The 22,292-nt window shown below is 27.2% G+C and overlaps 1 protein-coding gene across 4 annotated transcripts; it reads right to left on the reverse strand.

The window, feature by feature from the left end:
* Positions 1-316: 316 nt before the first annotated feature.
* Positions 317-22,151, reverse strand: LOC129975932 (uncharacterized). 4 transcript variants are annotated; one of them, XM_056089228.1, is made up of 7 exons: positions 22,037-22,151; positions 20,408-20,521; positions 18,348-18,450; positions 10,264-10,375; positions 6,077-6,122; positions 1,836-2,377; positions 317-1,504 (listed from the first exon to the last, which is right to left on the reverse strand). In XM_056089228.1, exons 3-7 carry the CDS (start codon positions 18,441-18,443, stop codon positions 387-389), a joined length of 1,914 nt encoding a protein of 637 aa, XP_055945203.1. In that variant the 5' UTR covers positions 18,444-18,450; positions 20,408-20,521; positions 22,037-22,151; the 3' UTR covers positions 317-386. The 4 variants fall into 4 exon arrangements, with proteins under 4 accessions (XP_055945203.1, XP_055945201.1, XP_055945200.1 ...); XM_056089226.1 differs by having other exon boundaries at positions 22,032-22,131; XM_056089225.1 differs by lacking the exon at positions 22,037-22,151 and adding an exon at positions 21,878-22,005.
* Between the last annotated feature and the right edge of the window lie 141 nt (positions 22,152-22,292).

Consider the following 22,292-nt stretch of genomic DNA (forward strand, 5'->3'; position numbering starts at 1 on the left):
TAGGAAATGAATTTTCACTCAAATTATCCTTGTCAGATTTTTCAATATATTATATTATTTGACTGACAATTATCTAAAAAGGCATGTTAATAACAGCTGAAATATTGCATAAATAACATTAATGATTTATAAACAGATAAAATTCAGAACTTCCAATATTATAGATGAAAATCAGTGTAATAAATAACTGATTCAAACTCCAAATTCACATTATATTCGATATGAAAACAAAATCCTATTACATACATATATATATATATATTTAGCAATAAATAGTAAAAAAAAAAAAAAAAATGAATGAAATAAAAACAATGTTATTAGAATTTTAAAATGAAGAGCTAAATGAGAGGTTTTCTTGATATATATCTTCCCTAACAATGAACATTTTACAATTTGCCTTCTCTGACTTGGAGGTCAGTGAAGGCTTCAATAACTGCACATTTGTTAACTCGATCAATGTACCGTGATAGAGAAGACTCTGGATTTGCAACTGAATGGATCCTGTTCATATGCTCATGCACTGCTGTTTCAACAGAGTGACGATCATATGTATGGCTTAAATAAAAATGATTGTACCCACATCTGAAACAAGTGAATTTCCATTGAGATATCACTAATCTCTCTGTTTTAGGCACAAATTGCTTGATAACAGGTTTCTCTGGTGGTGAATCCCCAGTGAGATCAATGACAGGAACTTCTGTTTGTCTTGTTTCACCAGCTGAAGTTCGAAGTAATCGTGTAGATGATAGCCTTTCTTTTATAGGTGTTGCCATACCTTCCTGCCTTTTTATTTTAATTTCTGTTAGACCATGGGTCGCTACATTTTGAGAAATCGCTATTTCTGAAGAGTATTTAGCAATCTTTTCTGAAAAATTCTGAGCTGTTGCTACTTTTGGGAAATTCATATTTGAGTACCGAAATCCAGATATGCCAGTTACATTACTGTTTATAATCAGTGGCTTCAAAATAGAAACTGATTTCTGAAACCGAGTCATTTGACTCTTATTCAGATTGGGATTTCTTCCCTCTGTCACCCTTCTGTTGTTCAGCAACTTCTTCATCCGTAGCGAAGACAAAAATTCCTCATAGAAAGGAATACGTATGGATTGGTTTTTAAAATAATAAAAACCATCTTCTCGTTTTGTAATATAATTTGTTACATCTGTCATAGCAACTCCACGGCACTTCTTCTTGTGTTGTTTTAAGCTACTAGAACTTGCCTCCGGTGCTTTAAGTGCGATTTTTAAGAGACTTGTGCCAGGAGGAAGAAGAGCACGAATTTCTTTCCAAGATAAGTCTGAGCTACTAGAAGTAGGAACAGTATTAGGCCTGAGTATTTCTATAGTTGGCAGGTTTGATTGTTCTATAAGAGAAAATTGCTCATCTGATGGAATAGATTTATTTTTCCAAGATTCGATTTCTTCTTGTGTAAGTTTTTTCAATTCGACAATCCACTTTTGTTTGTTGCATAAACGCAATAATCTTCGACTTCTAGCATCTAGACCTAAAGAAAAATAAAAGCTTCAGTTAATGTAAGAAGCAAAAGATTATGAAACCTAAGTAGAACAATTTAGAACTGGCATCTAAACATATAAAAAAAAATTAATTTTATACTTTCAATCAAATATTTAACGATATCGAAGATAACGATCTTGTTCATTTATCATCGATAATTCAGATGATAAACGAACAAGATATCACTAATCATAATTCAATAAATTGTAAGCAAGCTATTGATGTGAGTCAATCTTATCAGCTCAGAAATGATGTTGAATAAAACAGATTGCCAGAGCATAAGACTACTGCGAATATTAAAGAGTAATAATGAAAGATACCTGTTTTGAGTGTAATAATTCGATCCATTCGTTGCCGCCGTCCGTAGGTATAAAAGTGATTGGCTTCATGCTTGGAGCTCTTAAGTAATGATGTTATAGGATAAGTTTTTTTTTCTCTGCAACGAAGCTTTGGAAAGTTGCAAGCGCTTGGCTTGTTGGTATTGAACGGAATTCGACAATAGTCATCATATCGTCTCAAAGACATCATTATCTTCATTTCCGTTACAAAATTACGTTCCTCATTGAGTTGTAGAATCTTCATCCCTAAACAGGATGTGAGGGGCATATCATCAGGCAGTTTCAAGTCCCGCAAATCCTCTGCAGGAGAATCTTCAAGTGTCCGATAAGCTTTGCTCCTGGACAGAAGTCGCAAAGGATATTCAGCCAAAAGACGGTCTTTGGATTCTGTTTGCAGCTTTTCTTTAGATATCAGATTGAGACATTTGGCAAATTCATCTTGAGTGATGCAGTCATCAAAATAATCTTCACTCTGGTCGCCATCCACACTAATGGGTATTGGTGAGAGGCAGCATTTACTCTGTCTGAAAAGAAAAGCTTATGATGCAACAATATTGTCACTGTGATTTTATATACAGCTATAATGTTCAAGAAATGCCTTTTGATACTTTATTTTTTAATGCAAATAAATGTGAGAAGAGTAAATAATTTTCTTTCATATGATTGTCAGAAAACTAATGGACAAATGTTATATTACTATTATAAGCAAATTTTATAAATAAAAAAAAAGCTTTTCATGGTAAATTAGCAGTAATTGTAAATATAAGGTTGTAAATAAAATATATTTTCTTTTTTTGTTTCTTTCCCTTTTTTAATTTCAGATATATTTTTATACTTAGCATCTTGCATATTAATGATAGTAAATTGTACTTACATTGAAAGATTAGAATTTTATATTGTTACTTTTGATATTTACATTTAAAAAAATTGTAAAAACTAGGAGTAAAAAAAAAAGAGAGAGAGAGAGAGAGAGAAATATTGTTACAACAAAAAAAATCAATATGTAAGAAATTTCCTATTAGCACTTCAAACCTGCAATGCAATCTTTATCAGTTAATAATATGTTCCAAACATTTTTTAATATATTTAGAATTTTTGAACTATTAAACAATAACATTGATATAATATGTTCTTAGTCTGAAGATTTTGTACAATTAAGGAATTTTGGACCAAGATTTTCTATATGATAGCATTGTTTTCAGCATTAGTTGCATATTTAAGCCTTATTTTTGTAATACAAGAGGAGATGTCTAAATTTTTATTAGGACTGGTACTGACTAAAGCTAATGATATTCTTGAGCAAACAAGTCAAAATCAAATATTGACTTGAAACTTTCCATATCTTTGTTTTGAAACTTTCAATATGCCAAAAAATATTGTCATATAATTAAGTATATATTTTATATCTATATTACATATTCTTTGGGAGCAGCACAAGCAAAAGACAGGAAAATACTTTCCTCACTTCTCCTGGTAGAAATAATAATAATAATGGTGTTGGCTACTTCTGATATTATTACCAGCATCAGAATTATCACTTTAAGGAAGGTCTGTGCATGGGCTACTGATGAAGGCCCTTTTTATCTCAACATATTGCAATATGTAGAAGTCTAGTCGTTCAGGTGTATTTGATGGTTTAGACAGAGTAGAGCAAAAGTGATTGCTCTATGAATGCCTTATGTGCATTTCAGATCTGAATGGAGATAGGAGGTGGGAGTATAGTTAAATCAATGTTAAAATCCTGCAAAAGTCTTTCTGATTTTATAAGAAGTCATCTTAAATATTTAAAAAGAATTTTCTGCTTTGTATCAAACATGCTTATGTTGTTTTTTTTTCAAGTATATATTATTTAAAATTAAGCACAGTACATGAACACATTGCTGTCTCAGACAAAATAAGTAATGACAAAAAGAAATCAGTTTATTAAAAAAAATACAAATGTCACAAGACATAAATGAATGATATAACAAAAGCTGCCAGCAAAAAAATAATGCATTATATTACTCTATGTCAAATTTTAATACATTTTAATACATTTAATTAATATCATTCACAATACAAAAATGTTCTAAAGAAAATCTGGATATTAATCTGTGGAAAGTCATTCAACATATATTCAGCTTCTCAACCAATTGCACATTACGACACATAGCTGAAATTCATATTTAATACATACATACAATGGAGTCAAACACAATGAAATATCAAAGCTACATGGTCTCAGAAAAGACTGCTAACAGAACATAAAGAATTAGAGTTAGCATCTAGGTAAATGGGCTCCAAGAATAAAATTTTTGGAACAACTTGCTGAATTGCTGATAATTAATGAACTTGCTGAAAAATTAAAGAAATATGATGCCATTCTAATTTCCAGAAACACACATTGACACTCAACACTACAAGTTTTTAATATTGTTTTCTATAGCATCTAGGAAATAAGTAAAGAATGAAATTGCACACACTAAAAATGAATTTATATTTGCCAAAATTTATTCAGTAAAATATAATGTAGGTAGCTAGATTTTTGAAGTTTGAACTACAATAGCATCTTATACTCTCGAAGCAAAAAAACTGCACAAAAATGGATGGCAGCATTTAAGCTAAAAAAAATCTACAAATATCTACTACTATCTATATCAGCAGATACTGCTACATGTATAAATATTATCCATTACTATATTAGTGTCGCAGAAACTGCTAATAATTTGCAGGCATCATATAGGCTTAGAATAAAAAAAAGCCAAATTCATTAACTAATGAATTATGCCAAATACAAACACTGAGAAAAAATAAGTTTGATTGAACAAAATATTTATACAAAAATGCTTTTGAAATATTAAAAATATAAAATTACTATTTATAAGAAAATTAATGGATGAACAATTACTTACTTACTTAAAAAGTTTTGTTAAAATAAGAAATATGATAAAAATGACAAAACTAATAAAATATACATTTCATTAAAAAAATAGGATTGTGCAAAAAATTTTTTATATGCATTACTTTTAATCCTTGTTTTTTACTTTTTGAGCCAAAAGTCCAAGGTTTCTTTTATGCTTGCTTCAATCTGTTGTTTTTCTCCATTTCCAAAATTCTTTTCTTGCTCATAGTCTTTGACAAAGATGGCATTTCTTTGGTGGAAGGCAAATTTCTTATTTTATATTACTTACCTCTATTCAACAACAAATTATTCTTTGCCCAACATTTCATACTTTTATAATATAAATCAAAGAATATATTTTAATATTCACTCTGCTTAATCTTATCTATTAGATCTGACAATATGTTGAATGTGTCTTCAACTTGAAGGCCATGGGGGAAAAAAAATTACTTACAGCTTTTTACTGTCTTATGGTGACTAGTATATTTTCCATGGTTAATCATTTAGACCACCAAATATCTATGGGAATAAGTCTATCTGAATCGTCAAGAGCAGATGTAAATTTTATGTCCACTGATGCTAGTGCATAATTCCCTTGTCCTATATACACACATTTGTTACAAAAAATGGCAGCTTCAATAACTTCTTCACTATAAACTCCCTTCCTCTATCAGCTGGATCAGTAGATTATGGATCAGTAAAGGATTTGCCAGAGTAATTTCTTTTGCAAATAAACAATACAATCAATTGCATGGGCTTTTTTTTTAATTTTATAAAGAATTCTTTTTTATATATACAATCATTAGAAGCATTTGATGAGAGATTGAGTTCCTGACATAAAATCACTTTACCCAAATATATATTATTTACGATGCACACACACTCAAATATTTTCTTCCTGTCATTCATTAAAAAGCTGGTTTGAGCTTTTAAATCTGCTTCATAAAACAATATTTTAAAAAAATTAAAAAGCAAACAAATAACTGTATCTATTCTTCAACCAGCTCATGACTATGTGGCTGTGTAGATCGAAATACGTACATATATCCTTAATAGTGATAAAGCAGTTTATCATACTTCAAAGACAGACATCATTTCTGTTGCTATAAAAGAAGCAACCACCAATAGAAAAATTAAATGGCACAAAGAATATTCTCACCAGTATTTTACTGCAACTATTCACTTATACATTTTCAGAAAATTAACCTTGCTAACTGCATTGCAAATGTCACTGCCATCTTAAGCGAAAACTTTTGACTAATTTCTCTTGCTATTTACCTGATATAAAGCATGTACGAGATAATCTTTTTTATACATATCTTCATCTTAGTAATCAATTTACCTGGTTCTAGGTTTCCCTTCGTTTTCATCATTAAGTCGAGCAGACTCTGCGAGAAGAAAAACTCTATCAAAAACTTACAGATGTATCAAAATAGCATGTGCTTTATGTATTATTAAAAAGGAAAAAAAAAAAAAGCAGTTTTAGTAGAAAAAGAAATAATTGCCTAAAAAAAACTAAAGACAAATTTAAAGAAATCTTCAACATTGCTGAAAAGCAAATGTAAACAGAAATATTCCAATAAATTCTAAGTGAACTAAAAATAAAAATGACTGACTTTTCTTACAATTTATATTAATATAATTTTCAGGAAATATATATATTTTCTTCAGTACACATAACTGAGACCATTTAGTTTAATATGAAAGAAAAAAGTTAAAGTTAATAATATATTTAATAAATTAAAAGAGTACTTTAAGTACAAATGAGAAAAGCAATTCAATAAAAACGCACATTACTTTTAAGAAGTTTGAATCAAGTAAAATTTAATAAGCACTGAATCAAGTAAAATTTAATCAACTATAATAAAACAAGCACTGAATCAAGTAAAATTTAATCAACTATGAGAAACAAACAAGTAATATAATAAAACAATGTTCCAATAAATTTTTAAATAAATCAATACATCACAAGTACAAGAAATTCTGCATCCTATATGTTTTGAAATATAATTTTGTTGCTTTATGATTTAGCAATGTATAACCACATTTCATTGCAAGGCATCACAATTATCAAATATATTTTAGTCTTTCTAATTTAAAATTAAATATCTGCATCTGCACTGCACATTATAAATTTGTCCAATTTATAATTCAAAATCAACAAAAATACATGCAACATGACTACAATTTGTAGCATCAAAACTCACATCAAAATTTGTATCAAAACTCACAAAACCAATGACTAGAAGCTATTATGAAAATAAACATACTAGTTAATTCATCGATTTTGCAGATATTTGGCTTGTAGGAAAAAAGGTTAAACAGAAATGGAAATACATATTGAAATATGGACTATTAATATATATCTTATGTAATTTATACATTAGACTTTTTTCTTTTGTTATTTACTAAATTAAAATAAATTCTTATATTAATTTGAAGAATAAATTTTTTAAAAAAAATCTTTTATATATTATATAAAGAATACAATAAATTTATACAATACTCAAAAATATACAATAATTTTTAAAGAATACAATACTTCTTTATAAAATAATAAAATATATTACATTTTATTATTTTATAAAGATGTTATACAATAAAACCTCTTTAGCATGCTGCACCAGAAATCCCCCTAATACTGAGCAAATAAGCAGATTATATAAAATCTTAGCTAAAATATCAATTAACAATTCACTTAACTAATACAAAATAGATCTATTTTTAACAGCATTTTAAATAATTTTGGTATAATAGACTGTCTGTAAATTAGAACTGCCTCAGTCAGCAATATTTAGAGCTTGTGATTTTCAGTAGAGCAAGTGTAGGATTTCCACTCTTATAGGAAAAAAATAATATTCAAGCACAGTTTTTTAGAAAATTAAAGAGCCATTAAATTACATACTTTTAATATAGAAATGCAAATAATATATTTAAGTGATTTATTTTCGTTGCAAATTTTCAAGTTCATAATTACATTTCCTCCCTCTATTTCTTAATGCTTAGAAAAAGGAACATTAAGGACAACTATAAGGAGGAGCATTAAGAACAATTACATTACTACAACTACTAAGGAGATCACATGCAAGTACCCTTATAATTAGCCACTATACTTAAAATACTATAAACTAATGTCACATAAATTATTAAAGGGACTGACTTCACAAACACATTCACACTTTAGTTGAAACAAATTCATTAAAAAATGTTAATTCCATAAATAAAATATCTAACCTTACCTTTGACCAGGCAGAATGAAGGAAAAATGCAACAGACAGATATAATTCAAATTTTTATTTACATTTAAACAAATGAAATGAAAACTTTTGCCTCTGCAACTAGTTTGTTCATAAATTTTTACAATGTAAAAATTGTCTCCTTAATGTTCGACGTTGTTGATTTTAAACTGTCCCTCAATTAATTTATTTGTAATGCATTTCTTTTTCTTATGCTTATCACCATTTTAAGATTGTAATCCTTACTTATCCAATTTTTCAACATATTTAGATCAGGCATTTTTCAGCTAACTCTAAATATGTTCTAAATAAATTGTTTTGTGATTTGTAAATTCACTACATTTTTTCAATACATTTGAAACCAAATATTTGTAACACACTTTTTTTAAAAAAAAGTTTTTCAATCTCAATTTTTTTTTAAATTCCCCTTTAACTGTTATGTAGTCATTAGATATTATTGCAAGAATCTTAATTCTTAGAGTTCCAAAAAGACTGTAAAATTAGAATTAAACAGTACGGCAGCGCATAAGGTACAAACAAATAAAAATTGATTTTTATATATTAGACATATCACCTTGCATTTGCTCTGGAGATATTAATTACTTACATAAATTTAAAACAAATGAAATGAAGATGATTAATTTTTTGTCATCTACGATTTTACTTTAGATTTCTTACGTGATTATCGTTAGATATACGAATTCTCCATTCATTTCTCTATTTGATTTGTGTTATTTGTACACACATTGCAGAAATACCAGATATTTTCCAGATTCTGAGCATTCAAATAATTTTGAATTTAGTGAATAATTTTTGAAATTTTCACAAATTAAATATCATAATACAAAATCTTGCCAATTTAGCATTAAATGTGCCAATGCAAGAAACTTGAATGAACTTCTACCTATGCAAAATGAATTCCTCCAATAACCTTTTTTTTTTTTTTTTTTTTTTTTAGCTACCACCATAACAGACATTTAGCAGGAAGTGTTCTCCTGATGAACACACAGTACAATGAACAGAACTGTGTAATGCTTCCATAAGATTACAAGTGACTATGACTATTACAAGTGAATATGACTATTAAAATTTGGAATTTAAATATTTTGCTGAAGAAGCTGTTTAGAGAACAAGTTATGTAAAATAAAAGCAAGCATTACCTAACAAACAGCTAGTCATCACAGGGGGTTAGTAGCAATTCTTGTCATTGAACATTTAATCAATTTATAATAGATAATTATATTAATTTATTTTGAGACATATTAATCCTTACACAAACCTTTATTTCCATAGTTTTTGATTTTTTTTAACGAAATAGATAATTTAATTTATTATGACAACCAAATTAAAATGAGTACCATTAAAAGAAATAAATTCTGGAATAAAGAAAATTTGCAAGTAAACTTTTAATTTGGTTTCAATAAAAATACTTCTATTACTTTTAAGTACAAAGCTATTTGGTTTAAGTTTTTAATTAAATCATTCTGAACCTATAACCTTCAAAGCGTTTTTCAGTGTTGTGACCCCATATGAAGACATTAAGATCTCATATGAAGAATATGTCTGAGCAATGTGGCCTGTCAACTAAGAATAGTCAAGGATAATTGAGAAAAATAAGAAAAATTTATTCTAAAACTGGATTTAAAAAAAAATTTCCTTTTATTTTTACTTGTCTTTGATAAAACATAATAAACAACTAATATAAATCAGTTATTTATCAAGAATCAAAAATAGTTACCACCCATGTTTTTGCATACACCATAGGCAGCTAAATATTTACACATAATTGTAAATGATACTAACAGAACCAATTTACTTTATTTAACAAAAACACAGCTCAAAAAGAAAAGATTAATGTATTGGAAGCTTATAGTAGAAAAACATTAGCAATACCATAAAATATATATCAAACACTTTTCAGCATAGCAAGTAAACAATATTTATGACACTACAAACATTGAATACTTTTAAATATTGAAATAAAGAATGTTTATGAGATATATGCATAATACTAATATCCACCAATAAACTACTTATGAGTGCAAAATGCATTAATATTACTGAGTATGTGTTCTATAGGATAGATAGTAAGACCAAGAGCTACTATGACAGCAATGTATAAAATAGTGTAACATATCTAAAGAGGTTTCACTGTACTGAATATAAAGATAATGCAATAAAATTAACTGGAAATTAATCTTGTGAATAAATCATCTTTTCAAAATCTAGTATCTGATTATAAAATAAAAAAATAATAAAATAAAAACATATTCTAATACATTTTTAGACTTACCATCCCTCAAAGACTCATCTGGTATTTTAAAGTGATTCCAATTTGAATTCAATGATGCCCGAGTCCTACAGACACGTTGTGGCTCTACAACATTGACCCTTCTAGGGGCCCTCTGTGAAAATAAATAGAAGTGGACATTACAAATGAAGCATAAATATTATAAAATTATTAAGCACTTAAAAAGTTTAAAATTATATTTTCCTTAACAAAATTACATACTGAGATAAACAGAAACTACTTCATTTTTACAAATCACCATAGCTAACACATACAAAATAATTTTAGAGAAATGTAAAATAGGTTAGAAGAAAGTTTTACTTTAATTAGTTAATTGTGCCAAAACTAATAGTTTAAAATGCATTAGTAACTTTATTCTGAATTTAAAGCAAAAATATCTTGATTTCAGGGATTAAACAAGAAATTATTAGAAGACAAAAATATCATGTGAAATTCAATACCATGTCACATTTCAGTTGTGTTGTTTCTCTGAACTGCAAATATGTTAAAGTGTAATTTTTGTTCAATTAGAATGATAATCACAAAAGGTGAAATTAATATATATGAAACTGAATACATTCATGATTACAGTCAAATGAAATATTACTTAAAATGGCACTAAAAGGCAACAAGGCAGCAGAAGCAAAGTTCTGAAAAGACGTAAACTTTGAAAACTGAGTAAGTGATTAAAAGGAAGAAGATATCCATACAAAGTGGATCTCTACTCATATAGAAGCAATTGAATGTACAGATATTGGTTTTCTATGGGCATAATCAAGGAAAAACTTCACATTTTTCTGTCATCATTTTTGAAAATATTATTTATACACCAGCTTAATGTTCAAAATAATTATATTTACAATTATAAAAAAAATTCCAAATTCCCAATTTTGAAATGAAAAAAAAAATGTATAAAACTTGCAATACTTTTCATTGTGCTAATGAAATTCAATCCATTGTCATTGCATTTGTAGCTATCTAATCACATATTTTTCTTCCAATCTCGAATGCAAAGGATAAAAATTTTGTTTATATGTTCATAATCTTTTACAATGCTCCTTTGAATTTTCACTTCATTATTTTATAAATTCAGGAAATATATCCTACATTCTTAATTATTATAAATGTTATATTTTAATCTTTTTTTTAACTAAAATTTGGCATGAAACTACAGTTGTAGTTGTGATTTTTTTTTTTAAATTATTGCATTTCTGTTCATGTGAAAGAACAGAACAACCCTATGACATAACTGATTTAAAATTTGATAAGAATCTACATTTTAGATGCTAAATATGAGCACTATATTTCATTTACCTAGCATTTTTCATTTGGTAAATCTTATGTAACCTTGTATTGAATATACAGACACAAACTTCCAATAAATTCCAAAGACAATAAATTTCATTCAAAATTTGATAGAAATCTTCAAATTTAGTCTCAAGTCTTTTATAAGTAATTTGGTCTTTACCAAATTTTATCTGGCTAGGTTTAAGTGTTTCTGAGTTATTCTATTCACAGACAAAAAGCCTAAAATTTATTTTTCGGACGGACTCAAAGAGGTCTGAAACATGGAGATTCTTCAAAATATGCAGTAGGAATTTTATGAAGATAACAATATTTTCACTGTACTTCATATATGAGAAAGTAAAAATAAATAAAGGGAAATATGGCAAGAATGTATCAACAAGAAAGAGAAATACCGGTGAGGGTTGGTTAGGAATAGCTCATGAAAGTGCACTGAACACACATCCAATGGGTTTGGAAACAAAAGCTACTCTTTAAATTCAGAAATGTTAAAGATGCACTCAGACCAGTTTTGAGCTTAGCAACTGATTCTTTCTTTTCCACTGCCATCCAAAATTTACCTTCATTCTCTCACCCCCCCCCCTTCTAACTTTTTCTCACCAGTCATTTGAGTTTAGATTTCAATTCTTACAATCTGAACAGAAACACCTTTTTCTAAAAAAATATTAATTTTCATTTGTTTGAGGCTATTCTTCAAAATAAAAATATATCCATTAATGTTATTTAGATGCATATTTTTACGTGGAAGTATCAATTATTTTTATTTACTGCATGTAATAACCCTCTGGGGGGCACCTCGAAATGAGGATGAGATGCTTGCGGCATGGTGGTTGGATCTCGCCACCCTGGAGGGTACCACTAATAGGTGGGGGATCTGGCTCCTCCCATCGATGACGGGACATACTTCCTTTGGGAAGGGTTGTACCGTGGCCGGTGACGACCCTTAGGACTCAACCACAGTTCCCGCCAATGTTGCTGTTGCGGCGGTCCGGTCATTCAGTTTTATGGTTTAAATCCGTGTGCCTTCGTTGGAGAGTTAGATGATTGAATTACTGCATGTAATAAACTATGCATTTTGAAGATCATTTATTGTACATCTTATTTGATATTCATTTTTGAACAAGTACCATCAAGCAGAAATGTGGAAGGGAGGGGCAGTTGTGATATTTTAATTTTCTAAATCATCACACAATTTCTATTGTTATAATTATAAGGAATTAATTATTATATACTGGTTATTTAATATGTTTAAAATGCCATATATTTGAAATGCAACATATTTAAAATTACAATTTTAAACTGCTTTTTTAAAATTACAATTTTTTATAGACATTTTTTGCAGGACAACTAATTTTCTAACTAATGAGCTACCACAACATTTTGCAAGATAATTAAGTATGCGAGATTACAGTACTGCATTTATTGTTATATGACAGATATTTACACATTTCACACAATTTGATTCCATTTAGAAAGCTCATGCACAACGCTTTTAAAAATAAGGCTTCTGAAATTTCTAGTGCAATTTACTTAAAATTACTTTGATGAATTATTTTGTATAATCATGGACATAAAGTTAAGAATAAGAGACTCAATTTGAATTAAACTCAACTAACATTCCTAGAAAAAAACAGATAGTTGCCAAAGGCAGTTATAATTTAATACAAAAAAATATTTCTAACAGAACCTGTTATTAAATACCTCTACAAAAATTACAGCAAAGTTAATCATATCATTAAAAGTATAAAAAGACAATTTAATGTAAGATAAAATAACTAAGATTGGATGACGTAAAAATCAAAATAGCACTTATTTGAAAATTAAAAGTTTCAGTTTCTATTATTTAAAAATTACAATAAATTTAAATCATTAAAACTTTTGTAACAGTTCAATTATTAGTAACATATTCATATAGGAGGAAGGGAAGCAATCTTGTTCAGTTATGTTTATTATAAACTAGCCGCCTTTGGCGACCAGCCGGTTCACCAATCTTAATGCTCGTTAAAATTTTAATAAATAAATATTTTATGTAACTCCTATTTTAATAGCTTCTTCATCAAAATATTTTAAAGCTACAAATTTTGATAGTCATATAATTCATTCATAATATTATAAAGGTCTTCAACCATAATGTAATATGTATCTCTCTAATTTTCTTTTAGCTCCCGTAGAATTTATGCTTTAAATAAAAGTGGAAATGGTTAAACTGCAATTAATATAAGGAAATTTTTTACTCAAACGAAGCATTTTTTTAAAAATATGAGTACTGAAAACTGAGTCGTTGAGTATTTAAACTAAATCTTATGGGCACTAAAGAATATCTTTCTTAATTTATATAATATCTCAAGAAGTTTTCTACAAAATTTTCTCAGATTCATCATGAACAGATCAATTAATTAACAATGTATAGTTTTAAATGCATAAAACTCTAAGAAAATAAACAAAATCATTTAAAATAATCAGTTGAAAACAGGTTAAGCCATCAAAACGTCCTTATTTGTTGTCAACAATCAGAACATAATGTGCATGCGTGAATTTTCAACGCCAGTTATGGTAACGCAAATGCTTCAATTTTTCTACGCCAGTTGGGGTAATATTATGCGCATTAGAAATTTTTAATTTCCTTTATTCTGTTTTACTGTAATTCAAAAGTACTTCAGAATGAATCTGAAAGATCGATTAATTAACAACGTTTAATTTTAAATGCATTAAACACTAAGAAAATAAACAGAATCATTTGAAATAATCGGCCGAAAAATATTAAGCCTAGCCTCATTACTGTTGGAAAAACAAATTCAAGCCTTACTCATTTGGCAGTAGGGAAAATGAAAAGATTTTTTTGGCAGGAAAGTTAGTTTTTAATTAATAGTTAAAATTCTAATCAAAAATTCAAAAAAAAGGAACCCCAGGAGCACATTCCCGACCTCCAAGGTATATAGGCACCAAATTTGGTAGCTGTAGGTCAAACGGTCTGGCCTGTAGAGCACCAACACACACACACACATTGAGCTTTATATAAGTACTAGTCACCTATGGCGACCAGCCGGTTCACCAATCTTAATGTTCGTTAAAATTTTAATAATTAAATATTTTATGCAATTCCTACTTTAATAGCTTCTTCATCAAAATATTTTAAAATTTCAAATTTTGATAGTCATATAATTCACTCATAATATTATAAAGGCCTTCAGTCATAACGTAATATGTATCTCTCTAATTTTCTGTTAGCTCTCGTAGAATTTATGCTTTAAATTAAAGTGGAAAGAATTAATCTGCAATTAATATATTATTATTTTTTACTGAAACAAAGCATTTTTTTATAATATGATTACTGATAACAGAGTCACTGAGTGTTTAAACTTTAGGGCACTAAAGAATATCTTTCTTAATTTATGTAATATGTAATATCTCAAGAAATTGTCAACAAAATTTTCTCAGATTCATCATGAACAGATTGATTGATTAACAATGTTTAATTTTAAATGCATCAAACACTAAGAAAATAAAATGAATCATTTAAAATAATCGGTCAAAAACAGGTTTAAAAAAATACTTAAAAAACAATGTACTTAAAAATATAAACATATACAAAAAATATATAGCTAACATAAATACAATTTAATTACAAATGCATGCAACTAACCTAAAAATAATTTAAATCGAGAATCATCCTTCGATAATATTGTCAACAATCAGAACACAATGCGCGTGCGTGAATTTTCAATGCCAGTTACGGTAACGCAAATGCGTGAATTTTTCTATACCAGTTGGGGTAATGCTATACAGATTAGAAATTTTTAATTTTCTTTATTCTGTATTATTTTAATTCAAAAGTACTTCAGAATGAATCTGGAAGATCGATTAATTAACAATGTTTAATTTTAAATGCATAAAACATTAAGAAAATAAACAGAATCGTTTGAAATAATCTGCCGAAAAATATTAACCCTAGCGTCATTACTGTTGGGGGGAAAAAAACTGAAGCCTTACTCATTTGGCGTTGGGGAAAATGAAAAGATTTTTTGGTGGGAAAGTTAGTTTTTAATTAATAATTAAAATTCCAACTAAAAATTCAAAAAAAGGGATCCCAGGTGCACATTCCCGACCTCCAAGGTATACATGTACCAAATTTGGTAGCTGTAGGTCAAACGGTCTGGCCTGTAGAACGCCAACACACACACACACACACACAATGAGCTTTATATAAGTATAGATAGATAAACCAGACTATAAGAATTTCAATATTCTTATAACAACATATATAAAAACTAAGAATAAAAACTGAATAATTTACAATAGCTAAAAGGTTAAATACTATTTAAATATTCCAATATTCTACCAATATTTAATTTATTTAGATCAGATTTTAAATAAAAGCTACATAAATTAAATTGGTTTTAGAAGAATAAATTCTACTGCATAATTACATACATTTACATCATAGTTTTGAAGTAAAAAATATACTAAATCAAACAGAAAATGTAGTAAAATGTAATAAAAAATATAAAAACAAGGTGTTTATCCCAAAATGTTATACATAGCAACACTATGCAAGTTTATAATTACAATTTACAGTTATTTATAACAAAAAAGTTTTTACAGCTGCCTTAACATATTCTTCATTTTACTTTGCTAATTGCTTGAGTTCCTTTTTAATTAAGATGAATTAGGCAACTTTTTTCTTCTAAACAGTCAACTGATATTAGATATTTAGAAATACAAATGGCCAACCGAATCCCAAGATTCAATATAAAAAGTGAATGTATGAGTAAAAGATATATTAATTCAATATAATCCTTTGACACGCGGTGGTATGACAGTGAAACCACCACTTTCTAAAAATTATTTCTAAACTTGCGGTGGTTTCTGATCAAAACCAAAGACTAAAATAATATTCTAACTTTAATAATTGCCTGTAGATGTCAGCACTCTAGTTAATATCCCTCTTACGTTAAAAAAAAATTCATCATTTTTAATGCTTTTTCTCAATACTTTCTATTTATTTATCTTTTTCAGCAAGCAAAAAATAGATAAACTCAAAATGCATTCATAAATTTGATGTATAAAAGCTGTCTACATTTTTTTCAAATCAAATTGTGAAAGAAAAGTTCTTCATACCTGACATTGTTTAAGGTGGTTTCAGAGACATACCACCATGCACCTATGGCACGAGATTCTCTATCACTTGAAACGAATTAGCGAAACATATCTGTTTTCCTTCCCCTGACTCTCTTAGTGAAGTGGTTGATAATTTTTTTCAGATTTTGTCATGTGTTTTGTGGGTGGGGAACTTTACATTTGAGTAAGGTTTATACGAACAGGATGGTTGAAATCTTCACTTTTCAGTTATATTCTTCTTGTATTAGTAAACAACCATATTATGGGGATGTCATATATATTTTCTAATAAGTATAATTTTCTTAATTTTTAAATGGGTGATTTAAATATTATGTTTCTTTATAACTTGAATATAGTGTTGATTGTATTTATAGTCTAAATATCATGTAAAAAACTTGCCATTGTTAGTTTTATTTAAGGATAACTTGTTACTAAAATTGTTTATTTTACTTTTAAATTTTTTTTAATGTTCTAAGATAATATAAGTAGTTTTCATTGATAATATTGTATGTTTTAATATTTCCATAAATAAATAATGAATAATTATGTTATAAAATGAATTAAAAAGCATTAATTATTCATAAGAATATGTCGGGTGTGCAGTGGTACTCCAGTGAAATCACCACCCACCTTGTGGTGCAGTCCACTATAAATTTTTTTCAGGTATTTTCTCTTCCTTTAGACCCTATGTATGTAAATTAATTACATAATTTCAAAAATTCAGAAAATTTATGTTTGTGTGCTTCAAAGGGTTAATTAGAAAAGCAAAATAATTTAAAATTTGAATAATATGCATACAGCATGGTCAAATAATTATCAAAAGTTTTCAGGATAGCATGTTATTTAGAAGCCAATATCACAAATATAGTTTGCAGTAAATAAAATTCAAGAAAATCTTCATGGAAAGTGTTTAATACTGAAAGAATTTAATATATAAACTTCATCTTTAATCATTAGTCAGTAAAATGTAGTATTATAGTAATAGAAAATATTAAAAAAATCAGAAATAATTTTTTAGAGTAGTATAAAGCTTATATTTGTGATGCATATATATGCATGTAAATCATATTTTTTTGGCAGTTTCATGACCAAAGAGAGAAAACACTTTTGAAAATTTTAAAACTTCGCTTTATTTTATACAAGGAGGCATAATTTGTATACAAGAAGAAGTTATGCAACTGACGAACGATCATATCAAGATACAAAGAAAGATAATAAGATACAAGTAAAAGAAACAAAAATATTTTTTCTTATACTATGAAATTTTGATAGGGATTTCTTTGACATGTGTAAACTTGGGAAAGGGAAATATAGGTATATTTTAAAAGAATGTGCTAAGCATGACAGATTTTTATTCCTTCAATCGGAGTATGAGAACTTGCCGATTAATGCAGTTTTACAAAGCCCGTGTAGGATTAATTAAATGAAAAAAGGTGGAATTGTATCAGGAAATAAGAGAACATTTTAGCATGAACTTAATATGGTTTAAATTAAGATAAAAATTTGGAAATTAATTAAGATTTAAATTGGATTTTTAAAATCATTACATGAATAAACATGTCAATACAATACAATAAAGCATTTTATGTTTTATAAATTAATTAAAATGGATTATAAATGGCAATGAAATCCAAATAAAAATTCTAACAAATAAAATAACTTACACAATTTCTTTTCCCTGGTATAGTGCATAAAAGGTTCCCACTATTCTTGCAATAAATGCTTGTGGATCCATCTGGATTATCTTGTACTTTAAACATGTTGTTTCTGCAAAAGCAAATTTAGAAACGTTACAAAACTACAAATCAGTATTACATATTGAATAAAATAAAGAAAAATGCAACTGAACTTAACTTTAAACTCAATTTTCAATGGGGATATTAGCATGTAGTAGAACTGAAATACTAATTTGTTTAATAATGAAAAATGAAATTAAAATATGTTTCAAAACTAGATTTGATAATGCTTTAACAATATCTTTGTAATAAAAAGATGCATATATAGCAAGTAATTTAGATCTCTGTGTTTAATTAACAGTTTCAAAGAAATGTATAATTATACAATTAAATGTCAAATATATACAATAAAAATATCTATAATCATAATACATATTGATTAAAGTATTGTTATGAATTTCCAAAAATAGTTTAAAATCTTACATCAATAAAGTTCTAAACATTTTTAAATGAAACATCTATATGTAAATAAGAGAGTCATTTAAAATATAATTAGGAAACATTTTCCCCTACACAGGCTTCTAAGCATGAGTGTTGTCAATGATTAAAAATCACTGTAAGTAAACAAGAATGGTTCCTATATAATATAACACAGCACTGAGACAACCAATATATTGTGAATGGAAAGAATCAACGGGAAAACATGTCAATAACTTTGAAACAAGACTATGGCTCAGATTTTGTAATATATATAATAAAAAAATATTATTCACATAGTAAATATTTGCTAATAAAATGTGTTTCTTTGGAGGATTATTGTCTTATGGTGAAGTTAAAAAAAGAAAAACACTAATCAAAGTTCTCCAATATTTTCTTGAAAAGTTATTTAAATATAGATATATAAAAAAAAAAACAATAAAAGTCTTTATGTGATAGCAAACTAAATATAACACTTTTAACTTGATATTTACATTTCAGCTTCATATTATGTAACATCATCAAAAATTGAAGTTTTTCATTATACAGGCCATGCAAAATTACCAGACTATAATCTAAATAATACTAACTTAAATGTCTAGCATCATTTAGAATGAAATTTTATAAAGGTAAATACTTCAGAGTCTCACCATTATCTAGCCAAGAAATATCATAATTTCTTTATTTCAAAAATCATTTGCAGTTATTCAATTATTTAATAAATATTGAAACATGAGCAAAAATTGAGGAAAAATTTTCTCAGAAATTAATTGAGAAGGTAAAATTTTGAATTTTAAGATGACATAATAAATAATTCTCACAGAATTATTAACTATAATGTTACGACAGAAAATTGACAAAATTTCAAATTAATTGGATTATTAATTAACCTTTGCACTTTGGAAAGCTGACGGCATTCTTTTTCTTGTCTTGCAAAGCTTGGTTGAATTAAGCCCAATTATTTAGGACTAAATATAAAACAAACATATATAGCTAGAATAACTTTTAATCTTAAAATACATAAATAGTATGTACACCATTGAAATCCATATTACTAAATACATTTTCTTAAATTTTGTGCACAAATATTATAAAGAAGCATAAAAAAAATGTTTCAAAATTATTTTTTATTAAATAATTATATTATCAAATTCAGAAAAGATTATTCTAACTTTAATGTTCTCCTTATTATTGCATGAAATTATTATAGTTATTTTGCATTAATTTACCTTTGAAATGCAATTCATAATTCAAATTTATTAAAATTATGTCTAGTGATGATGTGGTGAAAGCTTATAAGCCAGTTAACTGCTATGCTGCACGAGCAATTGCTTTTGTATCATGGTCATGTTACTGGACTGCAAACCACAAGGTCCCACGTTCTATCCCCGCTCATACCAATCACTACATTGGACATTATAAGCTTTCACCACAATGATTTGTACAGTAACAAACAATTTATACATAAAGTAAAATTGATTTTGTAAAATCTTATGTGCAAAAACAGAAACATACAACTCAAAAAGTAAAGCAATGAATAAAATTTTAACCAGAAGAGTCTAAAAACTTACTAAACATGAATTATGGAACAGAAAAATCAAAACAATCTACTGTCATCTGTTCCAAACAGCAATATTTTCCTTTTGTCGTACAGACGAAGTTTCTGAGAGCTTCATCTAGATTAGCTAAAGAAACAAAACAATTCTATTGATGCTCCATAAATAAAACATTAAATTTAAAGCTCTTAATGATGAATTTTTCATTACAATTTTTTCTACTCATTTAGTACTAAATAAAGAGGACAAATTTATTTAGAGATCATGGTTTTAATGCTTAGTAGAAAAGTAATAAAAAAATTCATTGCCAATTTAACTCAACCCATGATAAAACATTTGGAATATCACATCATTAATATTAACAACATTTCTAATACTTACTATTATAACAACTCAAATATTTAATAATAATAAATTCTAAAACATGATTCCAGTATTGGCAAGTATAAACAAAATTAAGAATAATAAAATATAAAAAGTAATAATAAATAAATTAATAAGAATAAACAATAAAAAAAACTCCATGTAAACAAATATTTAAAAAGAAAAACTTCAGTAAAATAATAAAAGATAAAACAAGAAACTAAAATTTTAATACAAAAAATTCAGTAATAAAATTAACGTAGAAAACATTTTAAGCTCTTGATCTTGAACAAATGTCAGTATTAAGGGAGACATGAATTACAGTGCATAAAATAAAACAAATCTGGAACTGCCAAAGTAATTAAAAGTCTGAAAAAGAATGCTTTCAAACACATTTAAAAAATATTAATCAAAATTATGTTTCCTTTTGAAAATTCTTGAATAATTAAAATATTAAATTAAAATTAACCAATAAAATTGAATATTCACATCTATCAATTAAAATTTGTTCTAATTAACATTAAAAAAACTAAATTAATTTCTACCATTTCAATCAGATGTTTTCTTTTTATTCTCATAACAAAGCAAATAAACACTAATCTGCAGTGATGCAATTCCAATCAAGAACGCGGCGATTTCAGGTAGAATTTTGAAAAGTAATATTCCCGCCCAGAAAAGCGCGCAATTCGTCTGCCATGAAATAGAACGATTACATGTCCTAACTATGTTACAAAAAGATCATGAAACAATTGAACTATTACTACATATCAGAAAAGTCGTAATATTTTTTCGATAAATATTAACAGTATTAAAAAAAAACAGATTAGCAATATACCTAAAATCTCGAAACTAACTTGTCATGCTTTTATGAATATCAATTTCCCACATATTTTTCTCAAATATATAAATATTTAAATACCCACAAATTGCTCAATATTGAAATGTTCCAATGTAACTCATTTTGATTTATAATGCAAAAACAAATACACAGAAAAAGTAATTTCAAAAATATTCAAGTTATATATATATATATATTTCCTATAAAGATGACATGTTACACTGTAATCTATGTCAAAATAATCGCTAAATTCGAAAAATATCAATTAGATTCATGCATCATACTTCATACGTTGAAGGCTCAAATATTTACACATGAATTACTATAATTTATAAACAAACATTAAAATTTCCGAAAAAAAAAAGCTGACAACAAATATGTCAACGTTCTTGAATTAATTTAAACCAAAACTGAGACATAAAATGAAAGTAGACGAACCATACATTGGCGAATTCTAGACATCGAGTTATCACAAATGTCCACTAGATGGCGAATTATTTTATCTCAGCGGAGAAACAATTAATAAAGAGAAAATTATAATTTAATAAACCTTCATGGTGATCGAGTTAACTGTATTCTAATTTATATATTAAATTTATATTTCTACATGAAGCAACACTTTTTGTAAAATATAAGAACTGCAAGATAACACCATTTACTAGTTGTAGCCATTCAGTCACTTAAAAAAAGATGGTGGCA

The sequence above is a fragment of the Argiope bruennichi genome, chromosome 7, assembly GCF_947563725.1.
Source record: "Argiope bruennichi chromosome 7, qqArgBrue1.1, whole genome shotgun sequence".
NCBI classification, from domain to species: domain Eukaryota; kingdom Metazoa; phylum Arthropoda; class Arachnida; order Araneae; family Araneidae; genus Argiope; species Argiope bruennichi.

Coding starts and splice junctions, on each gene's coding strand:
- LOC129975932 (XM_056089228.1), bottom strand. CDS start 18,443: ATGTTTAAAGTACAAGATAATCCAGATGGATCCACAAGCATTTATTGC. Junction 2,378..6,076: donor GAAGGGAAACCTAGAACCAG/GTAAATTGATTA, acceptor TTTTCTTTTCAG/ACAGAGTAAATGCTGCCTCT. Junction 1,505..1,835: donor AATTATTACACTCAAAACAG/GTATCTTTCATT, acceptor ATTTTTCTTTAG/GTCTAGATGCTAGAAGTCGA.